We start from the raw sequence: 17,925 nt of genomic DNA on the forward strand, positions 1-17,925 counted from the left end.
TCCACGCTGACTCTGGCTTTACCCGCAGCCCAGTACCTGATTCCTGGATCTATGCCCACCATTACGCTGAATTGCCACCACAACTACTAGACAAGGTCCTGCTCCACCCACTAGATAGGCTGCCCACTCCCCAGCAGTTTACACATATCCTATCTTAATCCACGCATTAACTCTCCACATGCATAATATATACTGCAAAAAATATGTTTGGCAAAACTGTACATTAAGGCCAACATTTTCAAACTTTGGACCCGCAAATTAGGCACCTAACTCCACTTTAGGCACCCAAAACAGTTCTGATTTGAGGCATTGCTGAGCATCTGCAGCTTCCTTAGAGGTCCAGGAGCTGTGGATGCTCAACTCCTTCCTCAAACAGGCACCGAAAATAAATGGTTTTAACTTCCCAAGTGCAGACATATTGGCCTTCATCAACTTGCTAACATGTATTACCAGAAACAGATTATGTCATCATAGTTTTCTGTCACGTTGGTGGACTTTAGATAATATAGCACTGAGTAGTATTTTGTTCATTTGCCACTAGATAGCAGTGTCATACTATAATCTATTTACTTGGTCCTAAATATAAAACTCCCAGTTTCATGCTAAGAATGACCTCCTTTCTTAGTATCAAAGCAAACTCTCTTATAGCTGCCTTTGTGGTGGTGATTTGCAATACTTCAACTCTGTTTTACCTGCTGAGCTCCAGAGCCTGCTGAAAAGATTGCTTACCTAAATACACTGTAAATGCACTAGTACTGCAGTCATCACTCAGGGCATGTCTACACTACTGCCTAAGTCAAAATAACTTATGTCACTCAGGAGTGTGAAAAAGCCTTCTCTCCCCCCCCCAAGCAACACAGCTTTCACACTATCCACACCAGCACTATGTTGGCGGGAGATGCTCTCCCGCTGACATAGCTTCTGCTTCTCACCGAGATGGAGTAATTATGCCAACGGGAGAGCGTGCCTCTTCAGCAGACGTGCTACAGCACAACTGCATCGGTCCAGCTAACTGACCTAACCCCCATCACAGGATGCTCCACTCGTTGCTAGTCTGGCACCTCCTCCTGACCACTCTGGGGATTAGCTCATCAGGGCAATGCCCAGTCCCGCTGTTGCACACCATCACTTCTCTCTCTCTCTCTCTCTGCAACCCCTCTCTGACTCCAGGAACTGCAGCATCTTCTTCGTGACTCAGCGCTCTGGACAGGTCACTCAGCATTCCCCCCTTCCAGGGTATATCAAAGTCCTTTCTTCTTAGGCAGTCTTCCTATTCACTACCTCAGCTGCCACTTCTTCAGTGGCTAGGAAGAGAACCGAGGCCCACCCACTGCTTCCTACAACTCTTGGTCATTCCCCCCACCCCTTTGTCTGAGTGTACCAGCTCCAAATCCTCCTCCCCCGTCTTCCCAGGGAGTGACTGCTGTGAATTTCCTGCCTTAATAGCCCCAACCCACCTTGTTCCTTCTCAGCTGGCTCCCTCACTCAGTCAGGGGATTACTTAGCCACCTGGTTCCTCTCAGCTGAGGCCTCTTGGGTTAATTACCCCCCTTCTTTGTCTTCATTAACCCTTTCAGGGAAGTGTGGGGTGAATACCCCATCATACCTCCCGTGTAGACAGCACTATGTCGGCGGGAGAACTTCTCCCACCGACATAGCTACCGCCTCTCAGTGGGGTGGATTAACTACGCCAACGGGAGAAGCCCTCCCATCAGCATAGATGCGTCTTCACTGAAGCGCTACAGTGGTGTAACGCTGTACATGAAGACAAGCCCTTGGGTTTTGGACCAAGGGGTGAGCAAATTCCAGATTCAAGAGGCCTTCCACTGAATGCTGTGGCCCAACACCTATCTGTACAGAACTAGGGACTATCAGTTCAAGGGCTCTCGCTGTGGAGTTAAACCATGAGGAGGCCTATAAATATACAGGCCTTAAACCATAAGTAGCTTGATAGATCAAAACTAACACTTCAGATAGCATCTGAGAACAAAGCAGGAGCTAGGGCAGTCCCCAAGAAGTACTGCTATGTAAATGGTCCACTGTTTTCTGTAAAAGCAGATGATTTCTGAGGGTCTATCTTCACTACAGCACTATTCCTGATGATCAGCACCCAGGTTAGCTTAGCCCAGTATGAGTAGCCACACTGCAAAGCGCTAACAGAGTTACTGTGTCTTCACTGGTGCTGCATTCCCCCCATATAAACAACGAGGAGTCCGGTGGGACCTTAAGCTTTCGTGAATAAAAAACCCACTTCTTCACCCTTCTGATGCTTATTCCCCCATGTGTGTCACTGGACTTCTGGGAGCATAGCCTGTAATTCTTTGTGCTGCAGTAACCCAAGCTGCTCTATGATTCTTTCCCAGTGAATTGTGGAGAACTTATCTGTCCTTCTGGGCACATAAAGGAATTGTGGGAAGGCCTTGGAGGACTATCAACACACAAGTGCTTTAGCCTGCATCCTCAGTGCAATGAGGGTGGGTTACCACTCCAAATGAAAGTGGAACTTGGGTTCTAACCTACAGTATATCTGCATGCCAGATATCCTGAGCTGAAAATCCACTAACTCTGGTAAGAACTATATGTGTGGCTGGGAGGGGAATTAGAGGCAAAACCTGGGTAAGAGCCCAGACCAGTTGCAGTGAAGACATACTGAGGGGCTTGTAATGGTCACTTCAAGTAGCGTGCATTGCCAAAGTCTAGTCCAAAAATAACACAGACATAGATTATATCCAAAAGAAATGTCACAAACTCAATAGGAATGTACGAAGACATGGGAAGCTCTCTTTGTCTCGAAGCAGCTGAGGACCCAATAGGATGCAGAGGGAGATCTACTGGTACAGTCTCCAAGCAATCTCAGGCCTAGAACCAGATAGAAAAAGGTCAATGAAATTATAGCTCCAAGGTATTGCAAAAATTTATAAAGATTTGCATGGAAATCTTCCCTTACAAAAAATATGGAGAACAATAATTGACCTATATGCCAGGGGGCTGGGAGACCAGAAACAACAGTTCTGGAAGATGACTAGACTAGAAATCCTGTCATAAACAATACTAGGGAAGGATTTGGACTTTCTTCTGTAGCTTTAAGTTATGATTTGACCATTTGCTTAGATCTCTTCTCTGGAATCTATTGCGTGGATTAAATATACTGTTACCCTCTTTTTGACCCAAACATTTAGCTAATTTGGGGGGTCTTGCAGGTTGTTTCCATTAGGAGGAGAAATTGATGATGGAGTCAGTTATTTCTTAGATGCAATCCTTTATATACAAAATGTACAAAGTCATATTTCCTTAAACACAGGAGGAATCAAACAGCAGGAAACAGTTTCTTTGCTGACATTTCTAAGGCTCTTTCAGCTTGCACTCTACCCAAAAAGTTCTCTCTAGGCTTTTTCTCAGCCATACTACCAGGGCTTCTCTGGCAGTTTCTGGGTATGTCCACACAGCAAAGAAATATCCACAGCTGACTTGTGCCACCTTCCTCAGGCTTGCGGGGCTCGGGCTGTTTCACTGCTATGTAGACTTCCTGACTCCGGCTGGAGCCCGAGTTCTGCGACCCTCCCACCCCGCAGCCTGAGCCCCACAAGCCAAGTTGGCTCTTTTTCTTTTGCTGTGTAGACCTGTCCTTTGGGGCTTCGCTCTTTCTCTGTCTGCTTCTGTGATGTAGCTGCCCTTTCTCTCATACACACACGGCTGCAATCAAAATCAGTTTCCCTCCCTGTGTTTCCATTCAGCCCACTGTGAAACTTCTCTTCCCACGAAGCCAGATTTCTGGGCAGCTTTACCTGTGGCCATTGTTTTACGTGGTGTCTCCCATTGTTTCAGCTATCTCTAAACAAAGGGGCATTTAATTATTCCCTCAATTAGCCTGACTGGACAATGGCTGTTAAGCCTGCCAGCTTCTCCCAGCCCCCAACATAACAGTATTATGGGGGTGATCCTCTGTTTTGTAGCACTTGTTGCGCAGTGTATAATGCATGTAGGTTAAACTCAGGATGCTCCCAATCATTTTAACAAATGCTGCTGCCCTATAAATACATGCAGCACCCCTTCCCCCCTCCCCCCAGCAAAGCATAGCAAATGATTCATTGGGGGACAGACATGTTTTTATTAAAGAAAAAATAACCAGAGAAGTTACGTCTCATATTTACATAAAAAACTTCATCTGGAGTTTGAGGCAATTTTGGGGCTGATGAATGATGATGAAAGGAGCTTGATGCTCCTGGTGATGTCTCAGACCAGAACTGCTGAAACAGTTCATTGTCCATGGCCTACTTAATCTCTTTCCTTTCTCTACTGTACTTTTGCTGACAAAGGTGCTACTTAAATCCAGCTGTGATGGTTTATTAATGGATCCCTGAGAACTGTGCTAAGACCACTCTTGCCATCTACCACTTAGAGGGACATAACCAGCCGTGGATCTAATGTCTAAACCTGAAAGAAAAATAAGGCAAGTCAAAGAACAGTTTTAATAAAAAACTCTTCTGGTCCCCATCACCACAGTATTGCTATAAAAGTGGGTAATGCCTGCCCATCAAGGGTCATTGACATAGTCACCCCAGAGCAAAACTCCCCACAGAAAGTGGCGAGCCCATACAAACACATACAGTACAGAGGGAACCTAAGGGACAGTTCTAAGGCTAGAGGCCCAGGTTCTCCTGGCCAGCCATACAGCTACAGCAGAGGGGAGGGGCTGTTTCCATGTGTGTTTAAGCAGTTGGCATGAGGAATCAGAAGCTGGAGAGAAGCAGACAGTTTCTGGCTTGTGGATCCCTGGGGGAGAGGGAGGAGACAGAGCCATCTTTTGGGACAAGACAGAAGTGCAGGGTCAGAGATTTTTGTCAAAGGGGGTTGCCTGTGCACTGTTTGTTACCACCCCTGCTTCAGAAAACAGGACTCACACATCTGTAAATAAACTGATTACATGAAGAAACGCCAACTTCGTCACAAATTTCTGTTCCGAACGGGAAGTCTGACCTGGGAGACCTGCTGCTACTCTCCAGAGGATCAGTGGTATTTAAGTGCATAGTTCTGGCTTTCCCACTTCTGTGAGCTGGGGGGAGAAACTGACAAAAGCATGTCTGTGTATTATGATAGCATGAGCCAGCTTTTGGCAAAGTGAGATTCTTCCCTGTCTGTGTCAACAATGGACACCACCCACAGGCTGTTCACCAGCTTGACGTGTTTCTCCCAGCACAAACACAATGGGGACATAAGTTCAAGTGTCTGCTTTAATCTTTTATTTTTACAGTGGCTCCGTCTTTCAAAAGCAGGTAGTTGGCCATTTGGCCCCACTGCCGTTGGCACAGAATGACTGGATGCCTCTTCACCGGCATTGTGCTTTCAGGAATGCATCTACTAACCAGCAGAGAGATGCAAACATATGCTGTGTGTTGCTGTGCTCACCAGCAGACAGGGGTTACACTCCAGTTTATGCAATGAATAAATCCTGCTGCTCTTAATCTGCATGCTTCCCTCTAACAAACCTGATTCCTAAGGCTGGGGTGTACAACTACAAGGAAGTGGGAGGCACAGGGGCTGACAACATCCCCTCTAACTTTCCTCATTCAAATGGAAAAGAAGGGAAATATTTAGTCTGTAGGAGGGATTAGAGTGGTGACGGTCAGGGACAGCTGGAACATGTATAGTATATCATTTCTTTTTTTGTGAGACTGGGTTTTTCTGCTTGCTGTGGGAATGCTGCAGAAGCATGTTACATTTTGCTGAGTAAGTGTGGCACCAGCTCCTTATGTAAACAAGGATCAGTCACCAGATGAGCAAAAAAGGCATGGCACTGGCTGTCTTCTGCATGCCTCCCTACCTCTATCCAGTGAGGGCGGTTAGTAATTAAACAAGGATGCAGCTTTGTAATTAGACACTTCAAAAATTGTTCCAATAAACTCAGTTTAGATTTGTACACGTGGAATATGACAGATACATTATGGCTATTGCAAAACACTTTATTCTCTACAGAACTTCTAGATGTTGCCAAATGGGATTTTATTTATGTATTTATTTTTGATAACTCACCTTTAGGGAAATGTACCTGCCTTGGACACTCAGCTATGGTCATTGTGTCCCTTCCTAGTCAGTTAAGAGACTGGAATAACACAGCAATGCTGCAGTTTGGGGATATGAAGAAGATTAAGGAGGAGGAGGAGGACAATGGAAAGATGCAGTTGAGGGTGTGGGAGCAAAAATGTTCCTATCAATTGGGTTTCTCACATTTTTGTTGTGATAGGCACATGTCTTGTCTCCCTTAACCCATGAGGCCACTTATCAGCTAGAGCCCTGGTTTTAGACAACTGCCCCATGGATCTTTTCTCTGAATCTGTGGGAGTTGGCTGACAGGGAATCTGTTCATGTTAAATATAGGGCTGGGGTGGCTAATAAGGTATCTTCCATCCATGATTAAATCATGGGTAAAGCCCTTGACTTTGTTTATGTAACTAACCCTTTTGTTAGTTTCAGCTTTCTCCAGACTTGCTCTATGTAGCATGAGTTGAAAGAATCTCTGAGGTGACTCAGCCTGCTTTCTGACTGCAGATACAGGAGCCGAATCTGACTTTGCCATGATTTCTTTTTATCCTGTTATTTCTGAGACTCAGGTAGGGTTAAAGATAAGAATAATTGTGGTGAGGTGTGAGCTGAATTAGTTTTCTCAAAACAGCACTGGTTTCCTATTTGCTCATTGGTGCAGTTCCAGGGGTTAGATATTGATCTATAGAGTCCTGTATGGTCACCTGAGAGACTACATCTGTGCAATCCTACTGCAGCTGAGATCAACTAAGCCATCTGTGCCAACAAGTCCATAGATTTGAATGTCTAGGAGCTTCGGGAAGGATGTTCTGTCACAGGGCCCTTCAGTAGGCATTCATTTCTTCCCCTCCACATCTGACGGATTCCTGTCAGGGTACTGATTCCTGTCAGGTTACTCTTCAGACCATTGTGGTTTCTTTTTCTCAGGCCTGTGACTGGTGGAAAGGGGAATTGGGTAAGAGTCTTGTTCTGTGGGTGTCAGCATCTTCAAAACAATGCTCATGGGTTCAGACCTTGCTACTGGATGCATTTCATAAAAGTAAAAATAAAGTAATGCTGTGAAACACTGCTGAAGAAGCATTACTCCAAACAGTATACCTGCGACATTAAGAATTACTGTACTATTTGCAGTAAATCAATTTAGTGAGATCTACTAGTGCCCACTCAAGTTAGTGACCAAAACACCAACAGCACTGAAAACATTCTGCCCAGTTATTGACTTCTCTACAAGAGGAAAAAAGCCCTATGACAAAGGCCTAATGGGCCCAAGCTTTCTGTATGATTCCTTTGGATCAGGAAAAGTGAGGTAAGGTAAAACTTCACCCTTGAGTGAATTTAGTCATATGTATAAACTTGAGACCAAAAATTCAAAGGAAACCTGCATGCACAGGATACATTTTCATCCTAGCTAGTGTCAGCAAAAATACAGAAAGACGTTCTTAAAATCAGATGGATAATTTTGGCCCAGTTTTCTCATGAGTGGTGTGATGGCTGGCCACATCTATAAAACAGGCTCTCTTAATATACTTCTCTTTTATCATATGCAAACATCAGAAATCTATTAGTCATTTAAACATTTATTAAAACCAGACTAACTCTTCTTCCAAGGGTAGCAGCAAAATGTTTCCCACTTTGAGTCAAAACATCACTCACTATTCTCTCTCTGTTGCAACCTTAAACATGGATTTGCTAGCTAGGATGAATTTGTTTGTCTTTAAAAAAACAAAACAAGAAACCAAAACAAACCCTAACTCTTCTTTAATCTATTGGTGCCTCCACACACCTACCTACACATTAGTATATTCCAAGAACGAGGCTTACATAATGTCACTGGAGACTGTTTAGTTTTGTGGAGATATTTTAGTTGAAATAAGGCTTGCTTCCCTCCCCACCCCTTTCAGAATAACCGAACAGCTATAAGGACTTCACCCTTGTTGCAAATCATTGTGGTTTAAAAAAAATTGCCCATTGTACCACTGATGAATGATACTGAAACTCACTTCAAGCAACTAGCAAGGGACTAGCAAATACTAGTTTCTTAGGGCAAAATTCTCAAAAACACCTAAGTGATTTAGGAGCTTAAGCATGACTAAGTTGTAAGGAACTGAAGTAAGTGAGCCAACTTTAACATCATGATTGTGGTATGGTTTTAGGTTTGTTTTAGCCTTGACCTATTTTCTTGTGTTTCCTCCCCTTAAATCTCATGGGACTTAGGCTCCTAAGTCACATAGATGCTTTTGAGAAGTCTACCATCAGTAGAAATGCTGCATTAACTTGAAATTGAACAAAAATGTTCTGCATGGGAATTTCTGAAGTAGTTTGTTAAGGATTGTCCCTTGGTGTGGTCTCTAGTATTGCTGAATTCCCTGCACACATACACACACCCCATCACGCATATGACACACCTATATGGATAAGTATAACTATGCCTTATTTGTACTGCATGATCTCTCTCTCGTTTTTATGTCTGTTGAACATACACATAGGCAATAGAAGTGATCACTCACAAAGATCAAACTTACGCAGCAGTTCCAGTTAATAAATCTAATTTAAAAACAAACAAAATACAGCTTGTACTGTTCAGGGGAGAACCAAAACATCCTGCATACGTTGAATGTCTAACTAAACTCAGTGAGACAACTACCATAGTAAGGCAAGTAGGGTTTGGCCCTCTATCCACAGACAAGATACTCAAAATACTACAGAGGTGAGGGGGTGTAAAAGCACACAGAGACATGACCAAAACTTCTGAATGCATCCATGTGGTCAGAGACTAAAGACAAAAAAATCTAGGGCTTTCAGTGGTTTAGAGATTTCCAGACAAAGATCTGGCAGACTTCAGGAGAAACTAACAGAGCAGCACGGTGCTGGAATCCCACAGTTTCACTGTTCCTGATGACTACAGCCTCCATGTAGACAATACAAGGATGCCATAATTTCCAAACTCCTCCCCTGTATGAAAACCATGGAATTCATGCAAACCATTTCCAGTCCCACATATTCAGTTAGACACACTCTGTACCTGACATTTAGTCTGGGTGTGGACACAGCAACGGACACTCATCCAGGCAAAGATTATGGCCTTCCTTTTCCTCTACCAGGCAAAGGAAGCAACAAAGCTGGTTCAGCCAAGAACTGCTTCATCCCATATATTTTCAGCACACCTTAGGCAGGCCTACTACTCACATACAAGGCTTCTACTTGCTCATAAACACTATAATTTCCCAGTGACCATCGCCACCAATGCCTGTCCCTGAGACAGCCTCTCTCCAGAACTGACTGGAAAGATCAATGGGGTTCACAAATGAACTATACTGAATGAAGTGGATAGGCAGTAGACTAGAATGTGGTTGGTGTAAACCTGTTTGGAATCTATCTGCCAAGATCACCAACTACTTACAGGGCTATGCCACTGCTGTAATGGAAGGAGAGAGAGCCTTCTACTCCATTGTCATCACAGCTTCAAAATCATGGCCAGCAAAATTATTCTGCATAGGGAAGCAGTGAGTAAACTGAGACTGTGATGCAGGCACCAGACTAAACTACTGACTAATATAAACCATTTTCATCATATTCTGCAGAAAATCTTAACTGCAAAAGTGAGGAACTCTGTAAGGCAGTTTATTGCTCAAAGACATCTCATCTCAAATACCTGTGCGCTTTGAACCTGCTGTCTCTTTGCTGCCCATGCTTATGAACCATACAGCCTTGTGAGGCACAGCACTGTTCAGTACTGTTGGGCTTAGTCTCAGTGGCATACACTTGTCATACACAACACCTGAGATGTTATTCCACACTTTTCCAGCACACCCCAGTATGGACTGTATCTCATACAAGCTCGCTGTTTTCCATAGCCCAGCTGCCAAGGTACTTGAACTGGTCAGCCTGGTTCAGTCACGCCCCATTAATCTCTATATCCAGTTTCCCGATGACACCTCTACTGACCCACATGTCTTCAGTCTTAGTCATGTTCATTTTCACCCCAGGCCTGCTTAGCTGGTCATATCACTAGTTTACTATTTCATCTAGATCTTCTTTTGAGGACATTCTTATCGCCATGTGTGACCCAAGGACCTCTTGGTGCACATTGGCAGAGGGCACTGGGGTGCACAGGGTTACAGGGATCCCGTGGGTCTGGCCTCCATAGTTTGTCAAAAGTGTCATGTAAAGTCTCTAATGAAAGCCTGTGTCCCACTGGTCATCATAATCATTGTGAAATGTATGTAAGGAGTTGCATGTGTATATATGCTGAAAATTATGCTCTTAAGGTCTGTGAGTTGGGATTGGTCAGCAGAAGGAGATAAGCAGGTTTCTGTCAGGCTATATGTAAATGGAGTATTGTATATGTCACAATGAATGCCTGTTTACTGTCTGAGCAAAATACTAATCAAGTGATTGCAAAGTCTCCAGGGAAGAGCATATACAGGAAAAAACAAGCATCAGGAGGTACCCTGTTTACAAGTAAAAGTAATGGATGGTTGAAACTATATCTGAGGGTGCAAACGTACACACAGGTATCCTTCACCTAGAGGACAAGCTGTCAACTAACTTGTCTTATGAATGGATGGTCTGTTTGATCAGCACTGGGAGAAAAACTTTGGGTGAACCATTCTTTATGAGATAGGAGAATGTCTTGCTAGATAAGTTTAGGCTCTAGAAAGTGTGTTGTGATTTTATTTTATATATAACCATTTGTTTCCATTAATTCTATTTGCTTCTGCAATTGCTGTTCTTAGTTAAACGTTCCCTTGTTTTCACTATAAACCAATCTAGGTGCTGGGAGTTGAGTGGAGCTGTGATCCTGAGGTAAAACTGATAGCCTGTTGTGTACGGTCCCTCTGGAGTAGCAGATCTGTGAATTCAGTGAGTGTCCAGTGGAAAAGGGGCTGAACATGCCGGGGGAGGCTCGGAGTGCTCCGCGGTAGGAACGCACCTATCGCTAACCTGCAGAAGGACTGCAGAGCCTGCGTAGGCTGAAAGAGGAGTGCTTATGTTTCCTGTGTCTGGGGGAGCTGACACCTGGTGGGCACAGACAAGGCTTGCTCGCACTAAGGGTAGGCGGTAGAAAGGTGCATTACAACCCTGGGAACCCTGGGAAGCATCACACTGTCACCTGCATATAGCAGTTTCCCACCTTTTCCCATTGGGACCTTCCTACTGATGTAGTCCATCAGCATGATAAACAGCAGTGGACTGAGGGCTGACCCTTGATGCAGTCCGACTCTGACTTCAAAGGTGCTTGTAATTCCACAACATGTTTGGATCACTGTTTTAAGTGATCTATATAGTACAGTCACCATAGTTATTAAATTCTCAGACAATTTGTATTTCCTCAGCACTGGCGTCAGCATCCTTCTATCCACTTTGTTGTATGCCTTTTACAGGGCTGTAAAAGCTATCCTGTTGGCACTCCAGTCACTTGTCTATCACTTTCTGAATTTCAAACATCACATCTGTGGTTCCTTGTCCTTTCCTAAAGCTAAACTGTTCTTGTTCAAGGAGGGCTTTTACCATTCTCCCACTCCTAGCATCTAAGATAACTTGCAATATATTCATTCCATGTGACACTAACTTTATCCCTCCATAGTTTCTGCATTCGTGGGTGCATGCTTCCCTTTTTTAGGTATTCCTTCTTATGCATTGGGACCAACATAGACTTGAACTTGTCTTTGGGAATTCTCTTGTCTTGCCATGTGGCCTTAACCACTCTGCTCATTCATTTTATGCCTCTCTCTCCTAAGACTTCACCAGGTGTGCCGTCACTTCCTCAGGTCCTGCTGCCTTACTGTTCTTCAAAATCTGCACTGCATGTCTCACTTCTTCCTCCACTGTGTCAGATTCATGTCCTACATTCAGATCACGTGTTGGCAAATCCACCAAAAAGGGGGTTGCCTCCTTTAAAAGATTCTCACCTTCCACCTCACCTTCACTTGTTCAGCTGTTCCTAGCAGTCTCCCCTGGTCATCATGTACAAATACCGAGCTGTAATGACAACATGTCATCTATGACTCACCAAGGCAGCTGCATGCCGCTGGGTCAGTTCTGCTCACAAAACCCAGAACCGAGAGTCTGAAAGCTGGGGACAAATCGCTGCCAGCTGAGTGGGCTTTGCAGTGGTGAGAGCTTCCAGAGAAGCTCAGACTAAGCCAGCATCTGATCACTTTCAAGCATCTGATCTCTTTCCCACCATAACCAAACTCATGGGAGTGTGTGGGTGAATATATTTCTAGGGCACTGGGTTTTTTTCAAATGGAGGTATGCATACCATGGAGATACTCAAGCTCTTGCCAGGGGGTACATAAGAAAAATCCTGTACTAAGGGACAACACTTGGCAATCTAATCACATATTGTATGACCAGATGGGGGTACACGCTAGACTACTTTATTTGGAAAGGGGTACGTGGCCTGAAAAATGTGAAAACCACTGTCCTTGGGAACCTCTGTATCAGGGAAGAACAGAAGACTCCTGAAGCCCAGGGATGCTGGAACAATTTTTATAGCAGGGGTGTTGAGAGCCATTGAACTAAACTGTAAACCCTGTATATGATGGAAACTACTTCAAGCCAGGGGCTGCAGCACCCCTAGTTCCAGCCCCTATGTTGAAGTCCACTAGATACCTGATCAGACCAGTTAATTTGATAGGGAAGCATACAGAGGCTACAGGAATGGTCGCTATTAAAGGGATAGATGAATATTTCATTTCCAATCCAGAAGCGACCCTTCATTTCACTCAAAGAGAGACAGAGCCCTCACCCTCGCTTCCGGTCCAATGTGACACCTCCAGGGCTCCGGGCGGTGGTTTGTGGTCAGCGTTGCTGGCAGCTCGTTGCCAGGCAGTGGGGCTTCCAGCGCCCCGCTTGTCGCCACCCGGTGCCCTGCGGTTTGGGAGGGAGGCGGTGTTTGCTGTGTCTCAAGCCCACACCCTGTTTAGCGTGCGGATCAATGCAGCGAAATTCAGAGCCGCCCCCGGCCAGAGCCCTGACCCGCCCCGATCCGCAGCAGGTTCCTTCTCCGAACGTTGTGCTGGCGGCTCGCACCGGCTTCCCCGGGTGTGTGTTTGTTAGCGCCCTGCCTAGCCCAGTGCCAAGCCGCCTGCTCCGGGGTGATTAAACAGCAGGGACACTATTGCACCAGAGTGTGGGCGTGGGAGAGCTCGCTCTGCCCGCCGGAGCTGCTAGAATAACCGGCGGCGTGTCAGTATCAGAGTGGGTGTGGGTATTTTGCACACGCTTGTTTTTGTTTATCCCTGTCCTCTCGGCCCCGTCACGTGCTCTGTGTGTTGCATTGTGTTTTCCGTGGGAGGGGGGGAGCTGCCTGTGTCCGTGATCAATGTTGTGACTTCCTCCTTGCGCTGTAGCAGCATTGGAAACACAGCTGAAGGAAGCCGATTGCTGCTAGTTTCAAATTGGCTGGGAAGGAACAATACACACAAACACACACACTGGATTCCGTGTCTCTTCTCTTTGAGAGGGGGGGAAGATGAGCTCGGGGGACGTTGTTTGCACTGGATGGCTCATTAAATCACCCCCCGAGAAGAAACTGAAGAGATATGTAAGTAAAGCGACTCTCCTGATATTGTTCCATTCAAGAGCATTTTTGCATCTGCTCCGTGTCTAACTCTTGCTTTGAAATGTGTCGGGGATATAAGCTTTTGTCGGGACCAAAACAATAAGAGAAAAGTCGATGCGTTTATTAAGCAATTTAATTTTCAGTAATATTTTTGTGCCTTTTAAAAGGAACCTTTGAGGCTCGCAAGGTCAGAATACTTAAATTGTATGTTATGCAACAGAGCTTAGGTTTAAACCACATCTCAATTTCAGTTAAGGTTGCCATAACTATGACAGTTTTGTAACAGTCACTCAGGGGTATCTTGTTCAGAAGCTAAGAAGAACCTACTGTCCCAAGGTTTTTAACTCCTTGCTTGAATTAGGGTGGCATGTTTTGCTAAAACGCTAATGTAATGGCAAGGACACTTGATAATGCCAATGCCTGTGATATTTTTGTTTACCAAATTAACATTCCAGTTGCATTTACTCAGCTACACTTTTTGCCTGTCATAAAGAAGTGCGAGGAGATGCCTTGCTGTAAAGTTCCAAATGGTCAAAAGGTAAAATGGACTGAACAAAACAAACCAGGATTTCCAAGCCTGGAGAGCAGCAATGGCATTCTGAGCAACGGGGCCCCCTTGTTTCATTTTCTATCTGTCTGCCTGTTTTTCTGCAAAAAAAAAGGGTGTGTGTACAAACATAGGAAACTGTATCACTGCAGGGCTGCCTAGGAAGGCATTCCAGGCAGAAGTAAATGACCTTTTTTAAAAAAAAAAATTGCTTGTAACAGCACTAAACTTAAACCCATCTTGGGCCATTTTGCATGCACGTTTATGAAAATCCTTATCCAGGCGTGTTATTGTTCAGTCTTTTGGAACCTTGTGATGTTCACTTAAGTAATGCACTTTACATCTATCTTGCCCTAGAGCACTTCCCTAGACTAGAAGGATGCCACCATATGTTTCTATCATCATTTTGTAGCCATTTACATGGCTTACATCATTTGTCATATTTGCGTGGGTTTATCAGCATTTTTTTTCTGGATTGCTGATGCTAGCTTTTTTTCTAGTAATATGGGGAACCATTCTGTCTTCTGAAGAATAAAATCACAGCTCTTTTGCAATGGACTTTTTGTTTGCTTTTAGAAAAGGAGTAATTTACTGATGATAAAATTGACATCAAACTTATTCTAAGCATCAGTTTCTCCTCTCAAACCATGGTAGTGCATTTAAATTTGCTTTGTTCAGTTAACATTTTCTAACTAAAATAACCCATGAAATCTGTCTTGAGAGAACAGCATATAAATAGGGAAATCTAGTTTTTTGTAGTATTTTCTTTAATAAATAGCATACTAAGACTGTTTTGCAGCAGTGTATAAGCCACTGATTCATCCAGCTGGTAGGATTAGAAACTCTGTCAGTGAAACTATTTTTGATGACTCAATATTCATAAAAAGGCAAGGAAGAGAAAACAGAATGTGACAAAGCTGGGAGTTGAAAGCCCCCATTATACAGTCAAGATAATAGTCGCAGCAGGGGCACTGATCTGCTCACAAAACTAGCTGCAATCTGCAAACGCTGTCCCTAGATTTGGCGCTACAAACCCCAGTGGAATTGAGTCTACATTATTCCTCAAACCTGAGCCATTAGATTAGCTAGATTTCTCTTGATTAATGTTTGTTTTCTGGTCAATGGGATAAACTGCTGCCTTGTTCACAGTAAAGCAGAAGCAAATCTGCTCTAAGTACAGCAAAGATTAACATCCTTTCTTTTATCCCCCCCGCTTAGAGTGTGGGTGGTGTAATCTGAGTGATAAAGTAATTTTTGGTAATAATAATAATATCTAGTTATAGCATTTTTCATCCATAGATCTCAAAGCACTTTAGAAGATTTTTTTTTCTGTTATGGTTTCATCACCACAATTTTCTGATATAAAGACAAAAAAAAACCTGCTAAAAGAATGACTAATTTAAATTAACTTCTGTAGGTATAAGTACACCTCTACCCCGATATAATGCGACCCGATATAACATGAATTCGGATATAACATGGTAAAGCAGCGCTCGGGGGGGGCGGGGCTGCGCACTCCGGCTGATCAAAGCAAGTTCGATATAACGCGGTTTCACCTATAACACAGTAAGATTTTTTGGCTCCCGAGGACAGCGTTATATCGGGGTAAAGGTGTATAAACCATTTACTGCAGAATGCTGTAGGCTGTGATTGTGGACAGAAACCATACACTAATCCCAAAGATTTGCACCACTCTTTGTGCCCAGTTGTCAGAATGTATACTCTGATACTGAAGTTTTCACAGATTTTAAAAATTATGTGCAAATTGTAAACACATGGGTCTGATGTCCGCTCATTTGCACCAGGTTTACACTAGAGTAACTCAGCTGACTTCTTTGGCGTTGCTCCCAGTTTATACTGATCTGAGTACAGGACGAGGCCCACATAGGATCAGGTACTCTCCCTGTTATACACACAAATGGTTCCTAATCCTGTACCCATTGCAGCCATTGGGAAATTCTCAGTGATTTCAATGGGATAAGGAGCAAAGGTAGATTGAGGGAAAGGGAATAGACCCTCAGTTTCAAACTTACGCATTAGTATGCTGACACTGCAAAGACTTACAGGTGCTTAATGTTACGCATTGTGAGTAGTCCCACTGAAGTCACTGGGACTACTTACTGTGTGTAAAATTAAGCATACATGTATCTCTTTGCAGGATAAGGACCTAAAGGTGAAAGCCTGCCTTCACTGAGGCCTGGTCTGTACTTAAAAGTTAGGTCAAAGTATCTACGGCATTCAAAGGTATGAATCTCACACCCCTGAGTGCTGTAGCTATGCCGACCTAACCCCATGTAGACACAGCTAGACCTAGCTACCATCACTCAGGGAGATGGAGTTCCTACAATGACAGAAAACCCCTTTCAGTTGCTGTAGGAAGTGTCTACAATTTGGGAGCTACAGCGACATAACTACAGCACTGTAGCAGTGCCGCTGTATCACCCGTAAAGTGTAGACATGGCCTCACACTTGTACCCCATGAACTCAGTTAGGTTTTGTGAGCATAAACAAAGTCCGAATTTGGCAGTAAATAAGGATAAAATTATGTTGAAGCCCGTGAAAACTGAAAAACAGGTGTTGGAGTCTGTATTTTTCCTGTAATGTCTCACAAAGCTGACACTCTTAGTATTACTATTCTTAGAAGTGTCTTATCATTCCCTAACAAAGGGTGCTGTCTTACATGTGCAGGAAATGAACTTGAGATTAATTACCAACATGTAACTTTCTGTAAAAACAGAGGCTAATGCTAAATGCAGAGACTTCATTAGAAACACAGGACACTTGATTTTTTTATAAGGAAATATTTTAACAGTATTCTAATATCCTATACAGTATTGTACTGCTCTCTTATCATGAAACATTAATCTTTCATCAGCCTATCTAAAGGCTCAACTGTGCAAGGAATCTCCCTGGAGACTATTTGGTGTTTGCTGCAGCTCTTTGTCCCATAAATGTGACCTGCAAACTGCTGAGCTCTCATTTCCCCACTGTGTTCCATTGTGGGTTTTTCTCCTTGGTTTAATCTATGTAGGTTTTGGGGGAAGGTTCTGTAAGGTGCTGGTGCAGGGTTGGGAAGAGGCTGGGTGTGAAAGCAGTGGTTACACAGTAGGGACCATAGTTTCCTAGAATAAGAATTCTAAATATCAGACTCAATATAGTTAAATTTTGATATTTCAACACTTTGGGTGAAATCTTGACCCCACTGAAGTCAATAGGATTTTTGTCATTGACTTTAATGGGTCCAGGGGTTCCATACTGGATGAAACGGGATTATCTGGGCTTGTTCGGAGAATGAGCCGTGGATATTTAGGTCTCTTGTTGGGGCGCTTTTATCCCCCCTATTAGCACTTAATAAACACCATTAAGTCAGCAAATTTGGTTAAGCTTTTAACACAGGGGTGGCCAACCTGTTGCTCCGGAGCCACATGCGGCTCTTCAGAGCTTAATATGCGGCTCCTTGCATAGGCGCTGACTCCGGGGCTGGAGCTACAGCTGCTAACTTTCCAATGTGCCGGGTGGTGCTCACTGCTCAACTCCCTGCTCTGCCCCAGGCCCTGCCCCCACTCCATCCCTTCCCCCAAGGCCCCTGCCCCTTGCCCCAAGCCTGCCATGCCCTCACTCCTTCCCCCTCCCCTCCCTTCCCAGAGCCTCCTGTGCATGCAAAAGAGCTGATTGTGGCAAGCGGGAGGCGCTGACTGGTGGAGCTGCCAGTGGGCAGGAGGCGCTGGAGGGCGGGAGCTGCTGATGTATTACTGTGGCTCTTTGGCAA

At 44.2% G+C, this 17,925-nt stretch overlaps 1 protein-coding gene across 2 annotated transcripts in view; it reads left to right on the forward strand.

The window, feature by feature from the left end:
- The first annotated feature begins 13,141 nt into the window (after positions 1 to 13,141).
- GAB3 (GRB2 associated binding protein 3) overlaps positions 13,142 to 17,925 on the forward strand; it is a 117,661-nt gene continuing 112,877 nt past the window's right edge. For both annotated transcript variants that reach the window (XM_065410579.1, XM_065410578.1), the window contains exon 1: positions 13,142 to 13,591. In XM_065410579.1, coding sequence (XP_065266651.1) covers positions 13,520 to 13,591 — 72 coding nt within the window. In that variant the 5' untranslated portion in view covers positions 13,142 to 13,519. The remainder of the gene's footprint in view (positions 13,592 to 17,925) is intronic.

The sequence above is a fragment of the Emys orbicularis genome, chromosome 9 (genome assembly GCF_028017835.1).
Source record: "Emys orbicularis isolate rEmyOrb1 chromosome 9, rEmyOrb1.hap1, whole genome shotgun sequence".
Classification (NCBI taxonomy): domain Eukaryota; kingdom Metazoa; phylum Chordata; order Testudines; family Emydidae; genus Emys; species Emys orbicularis.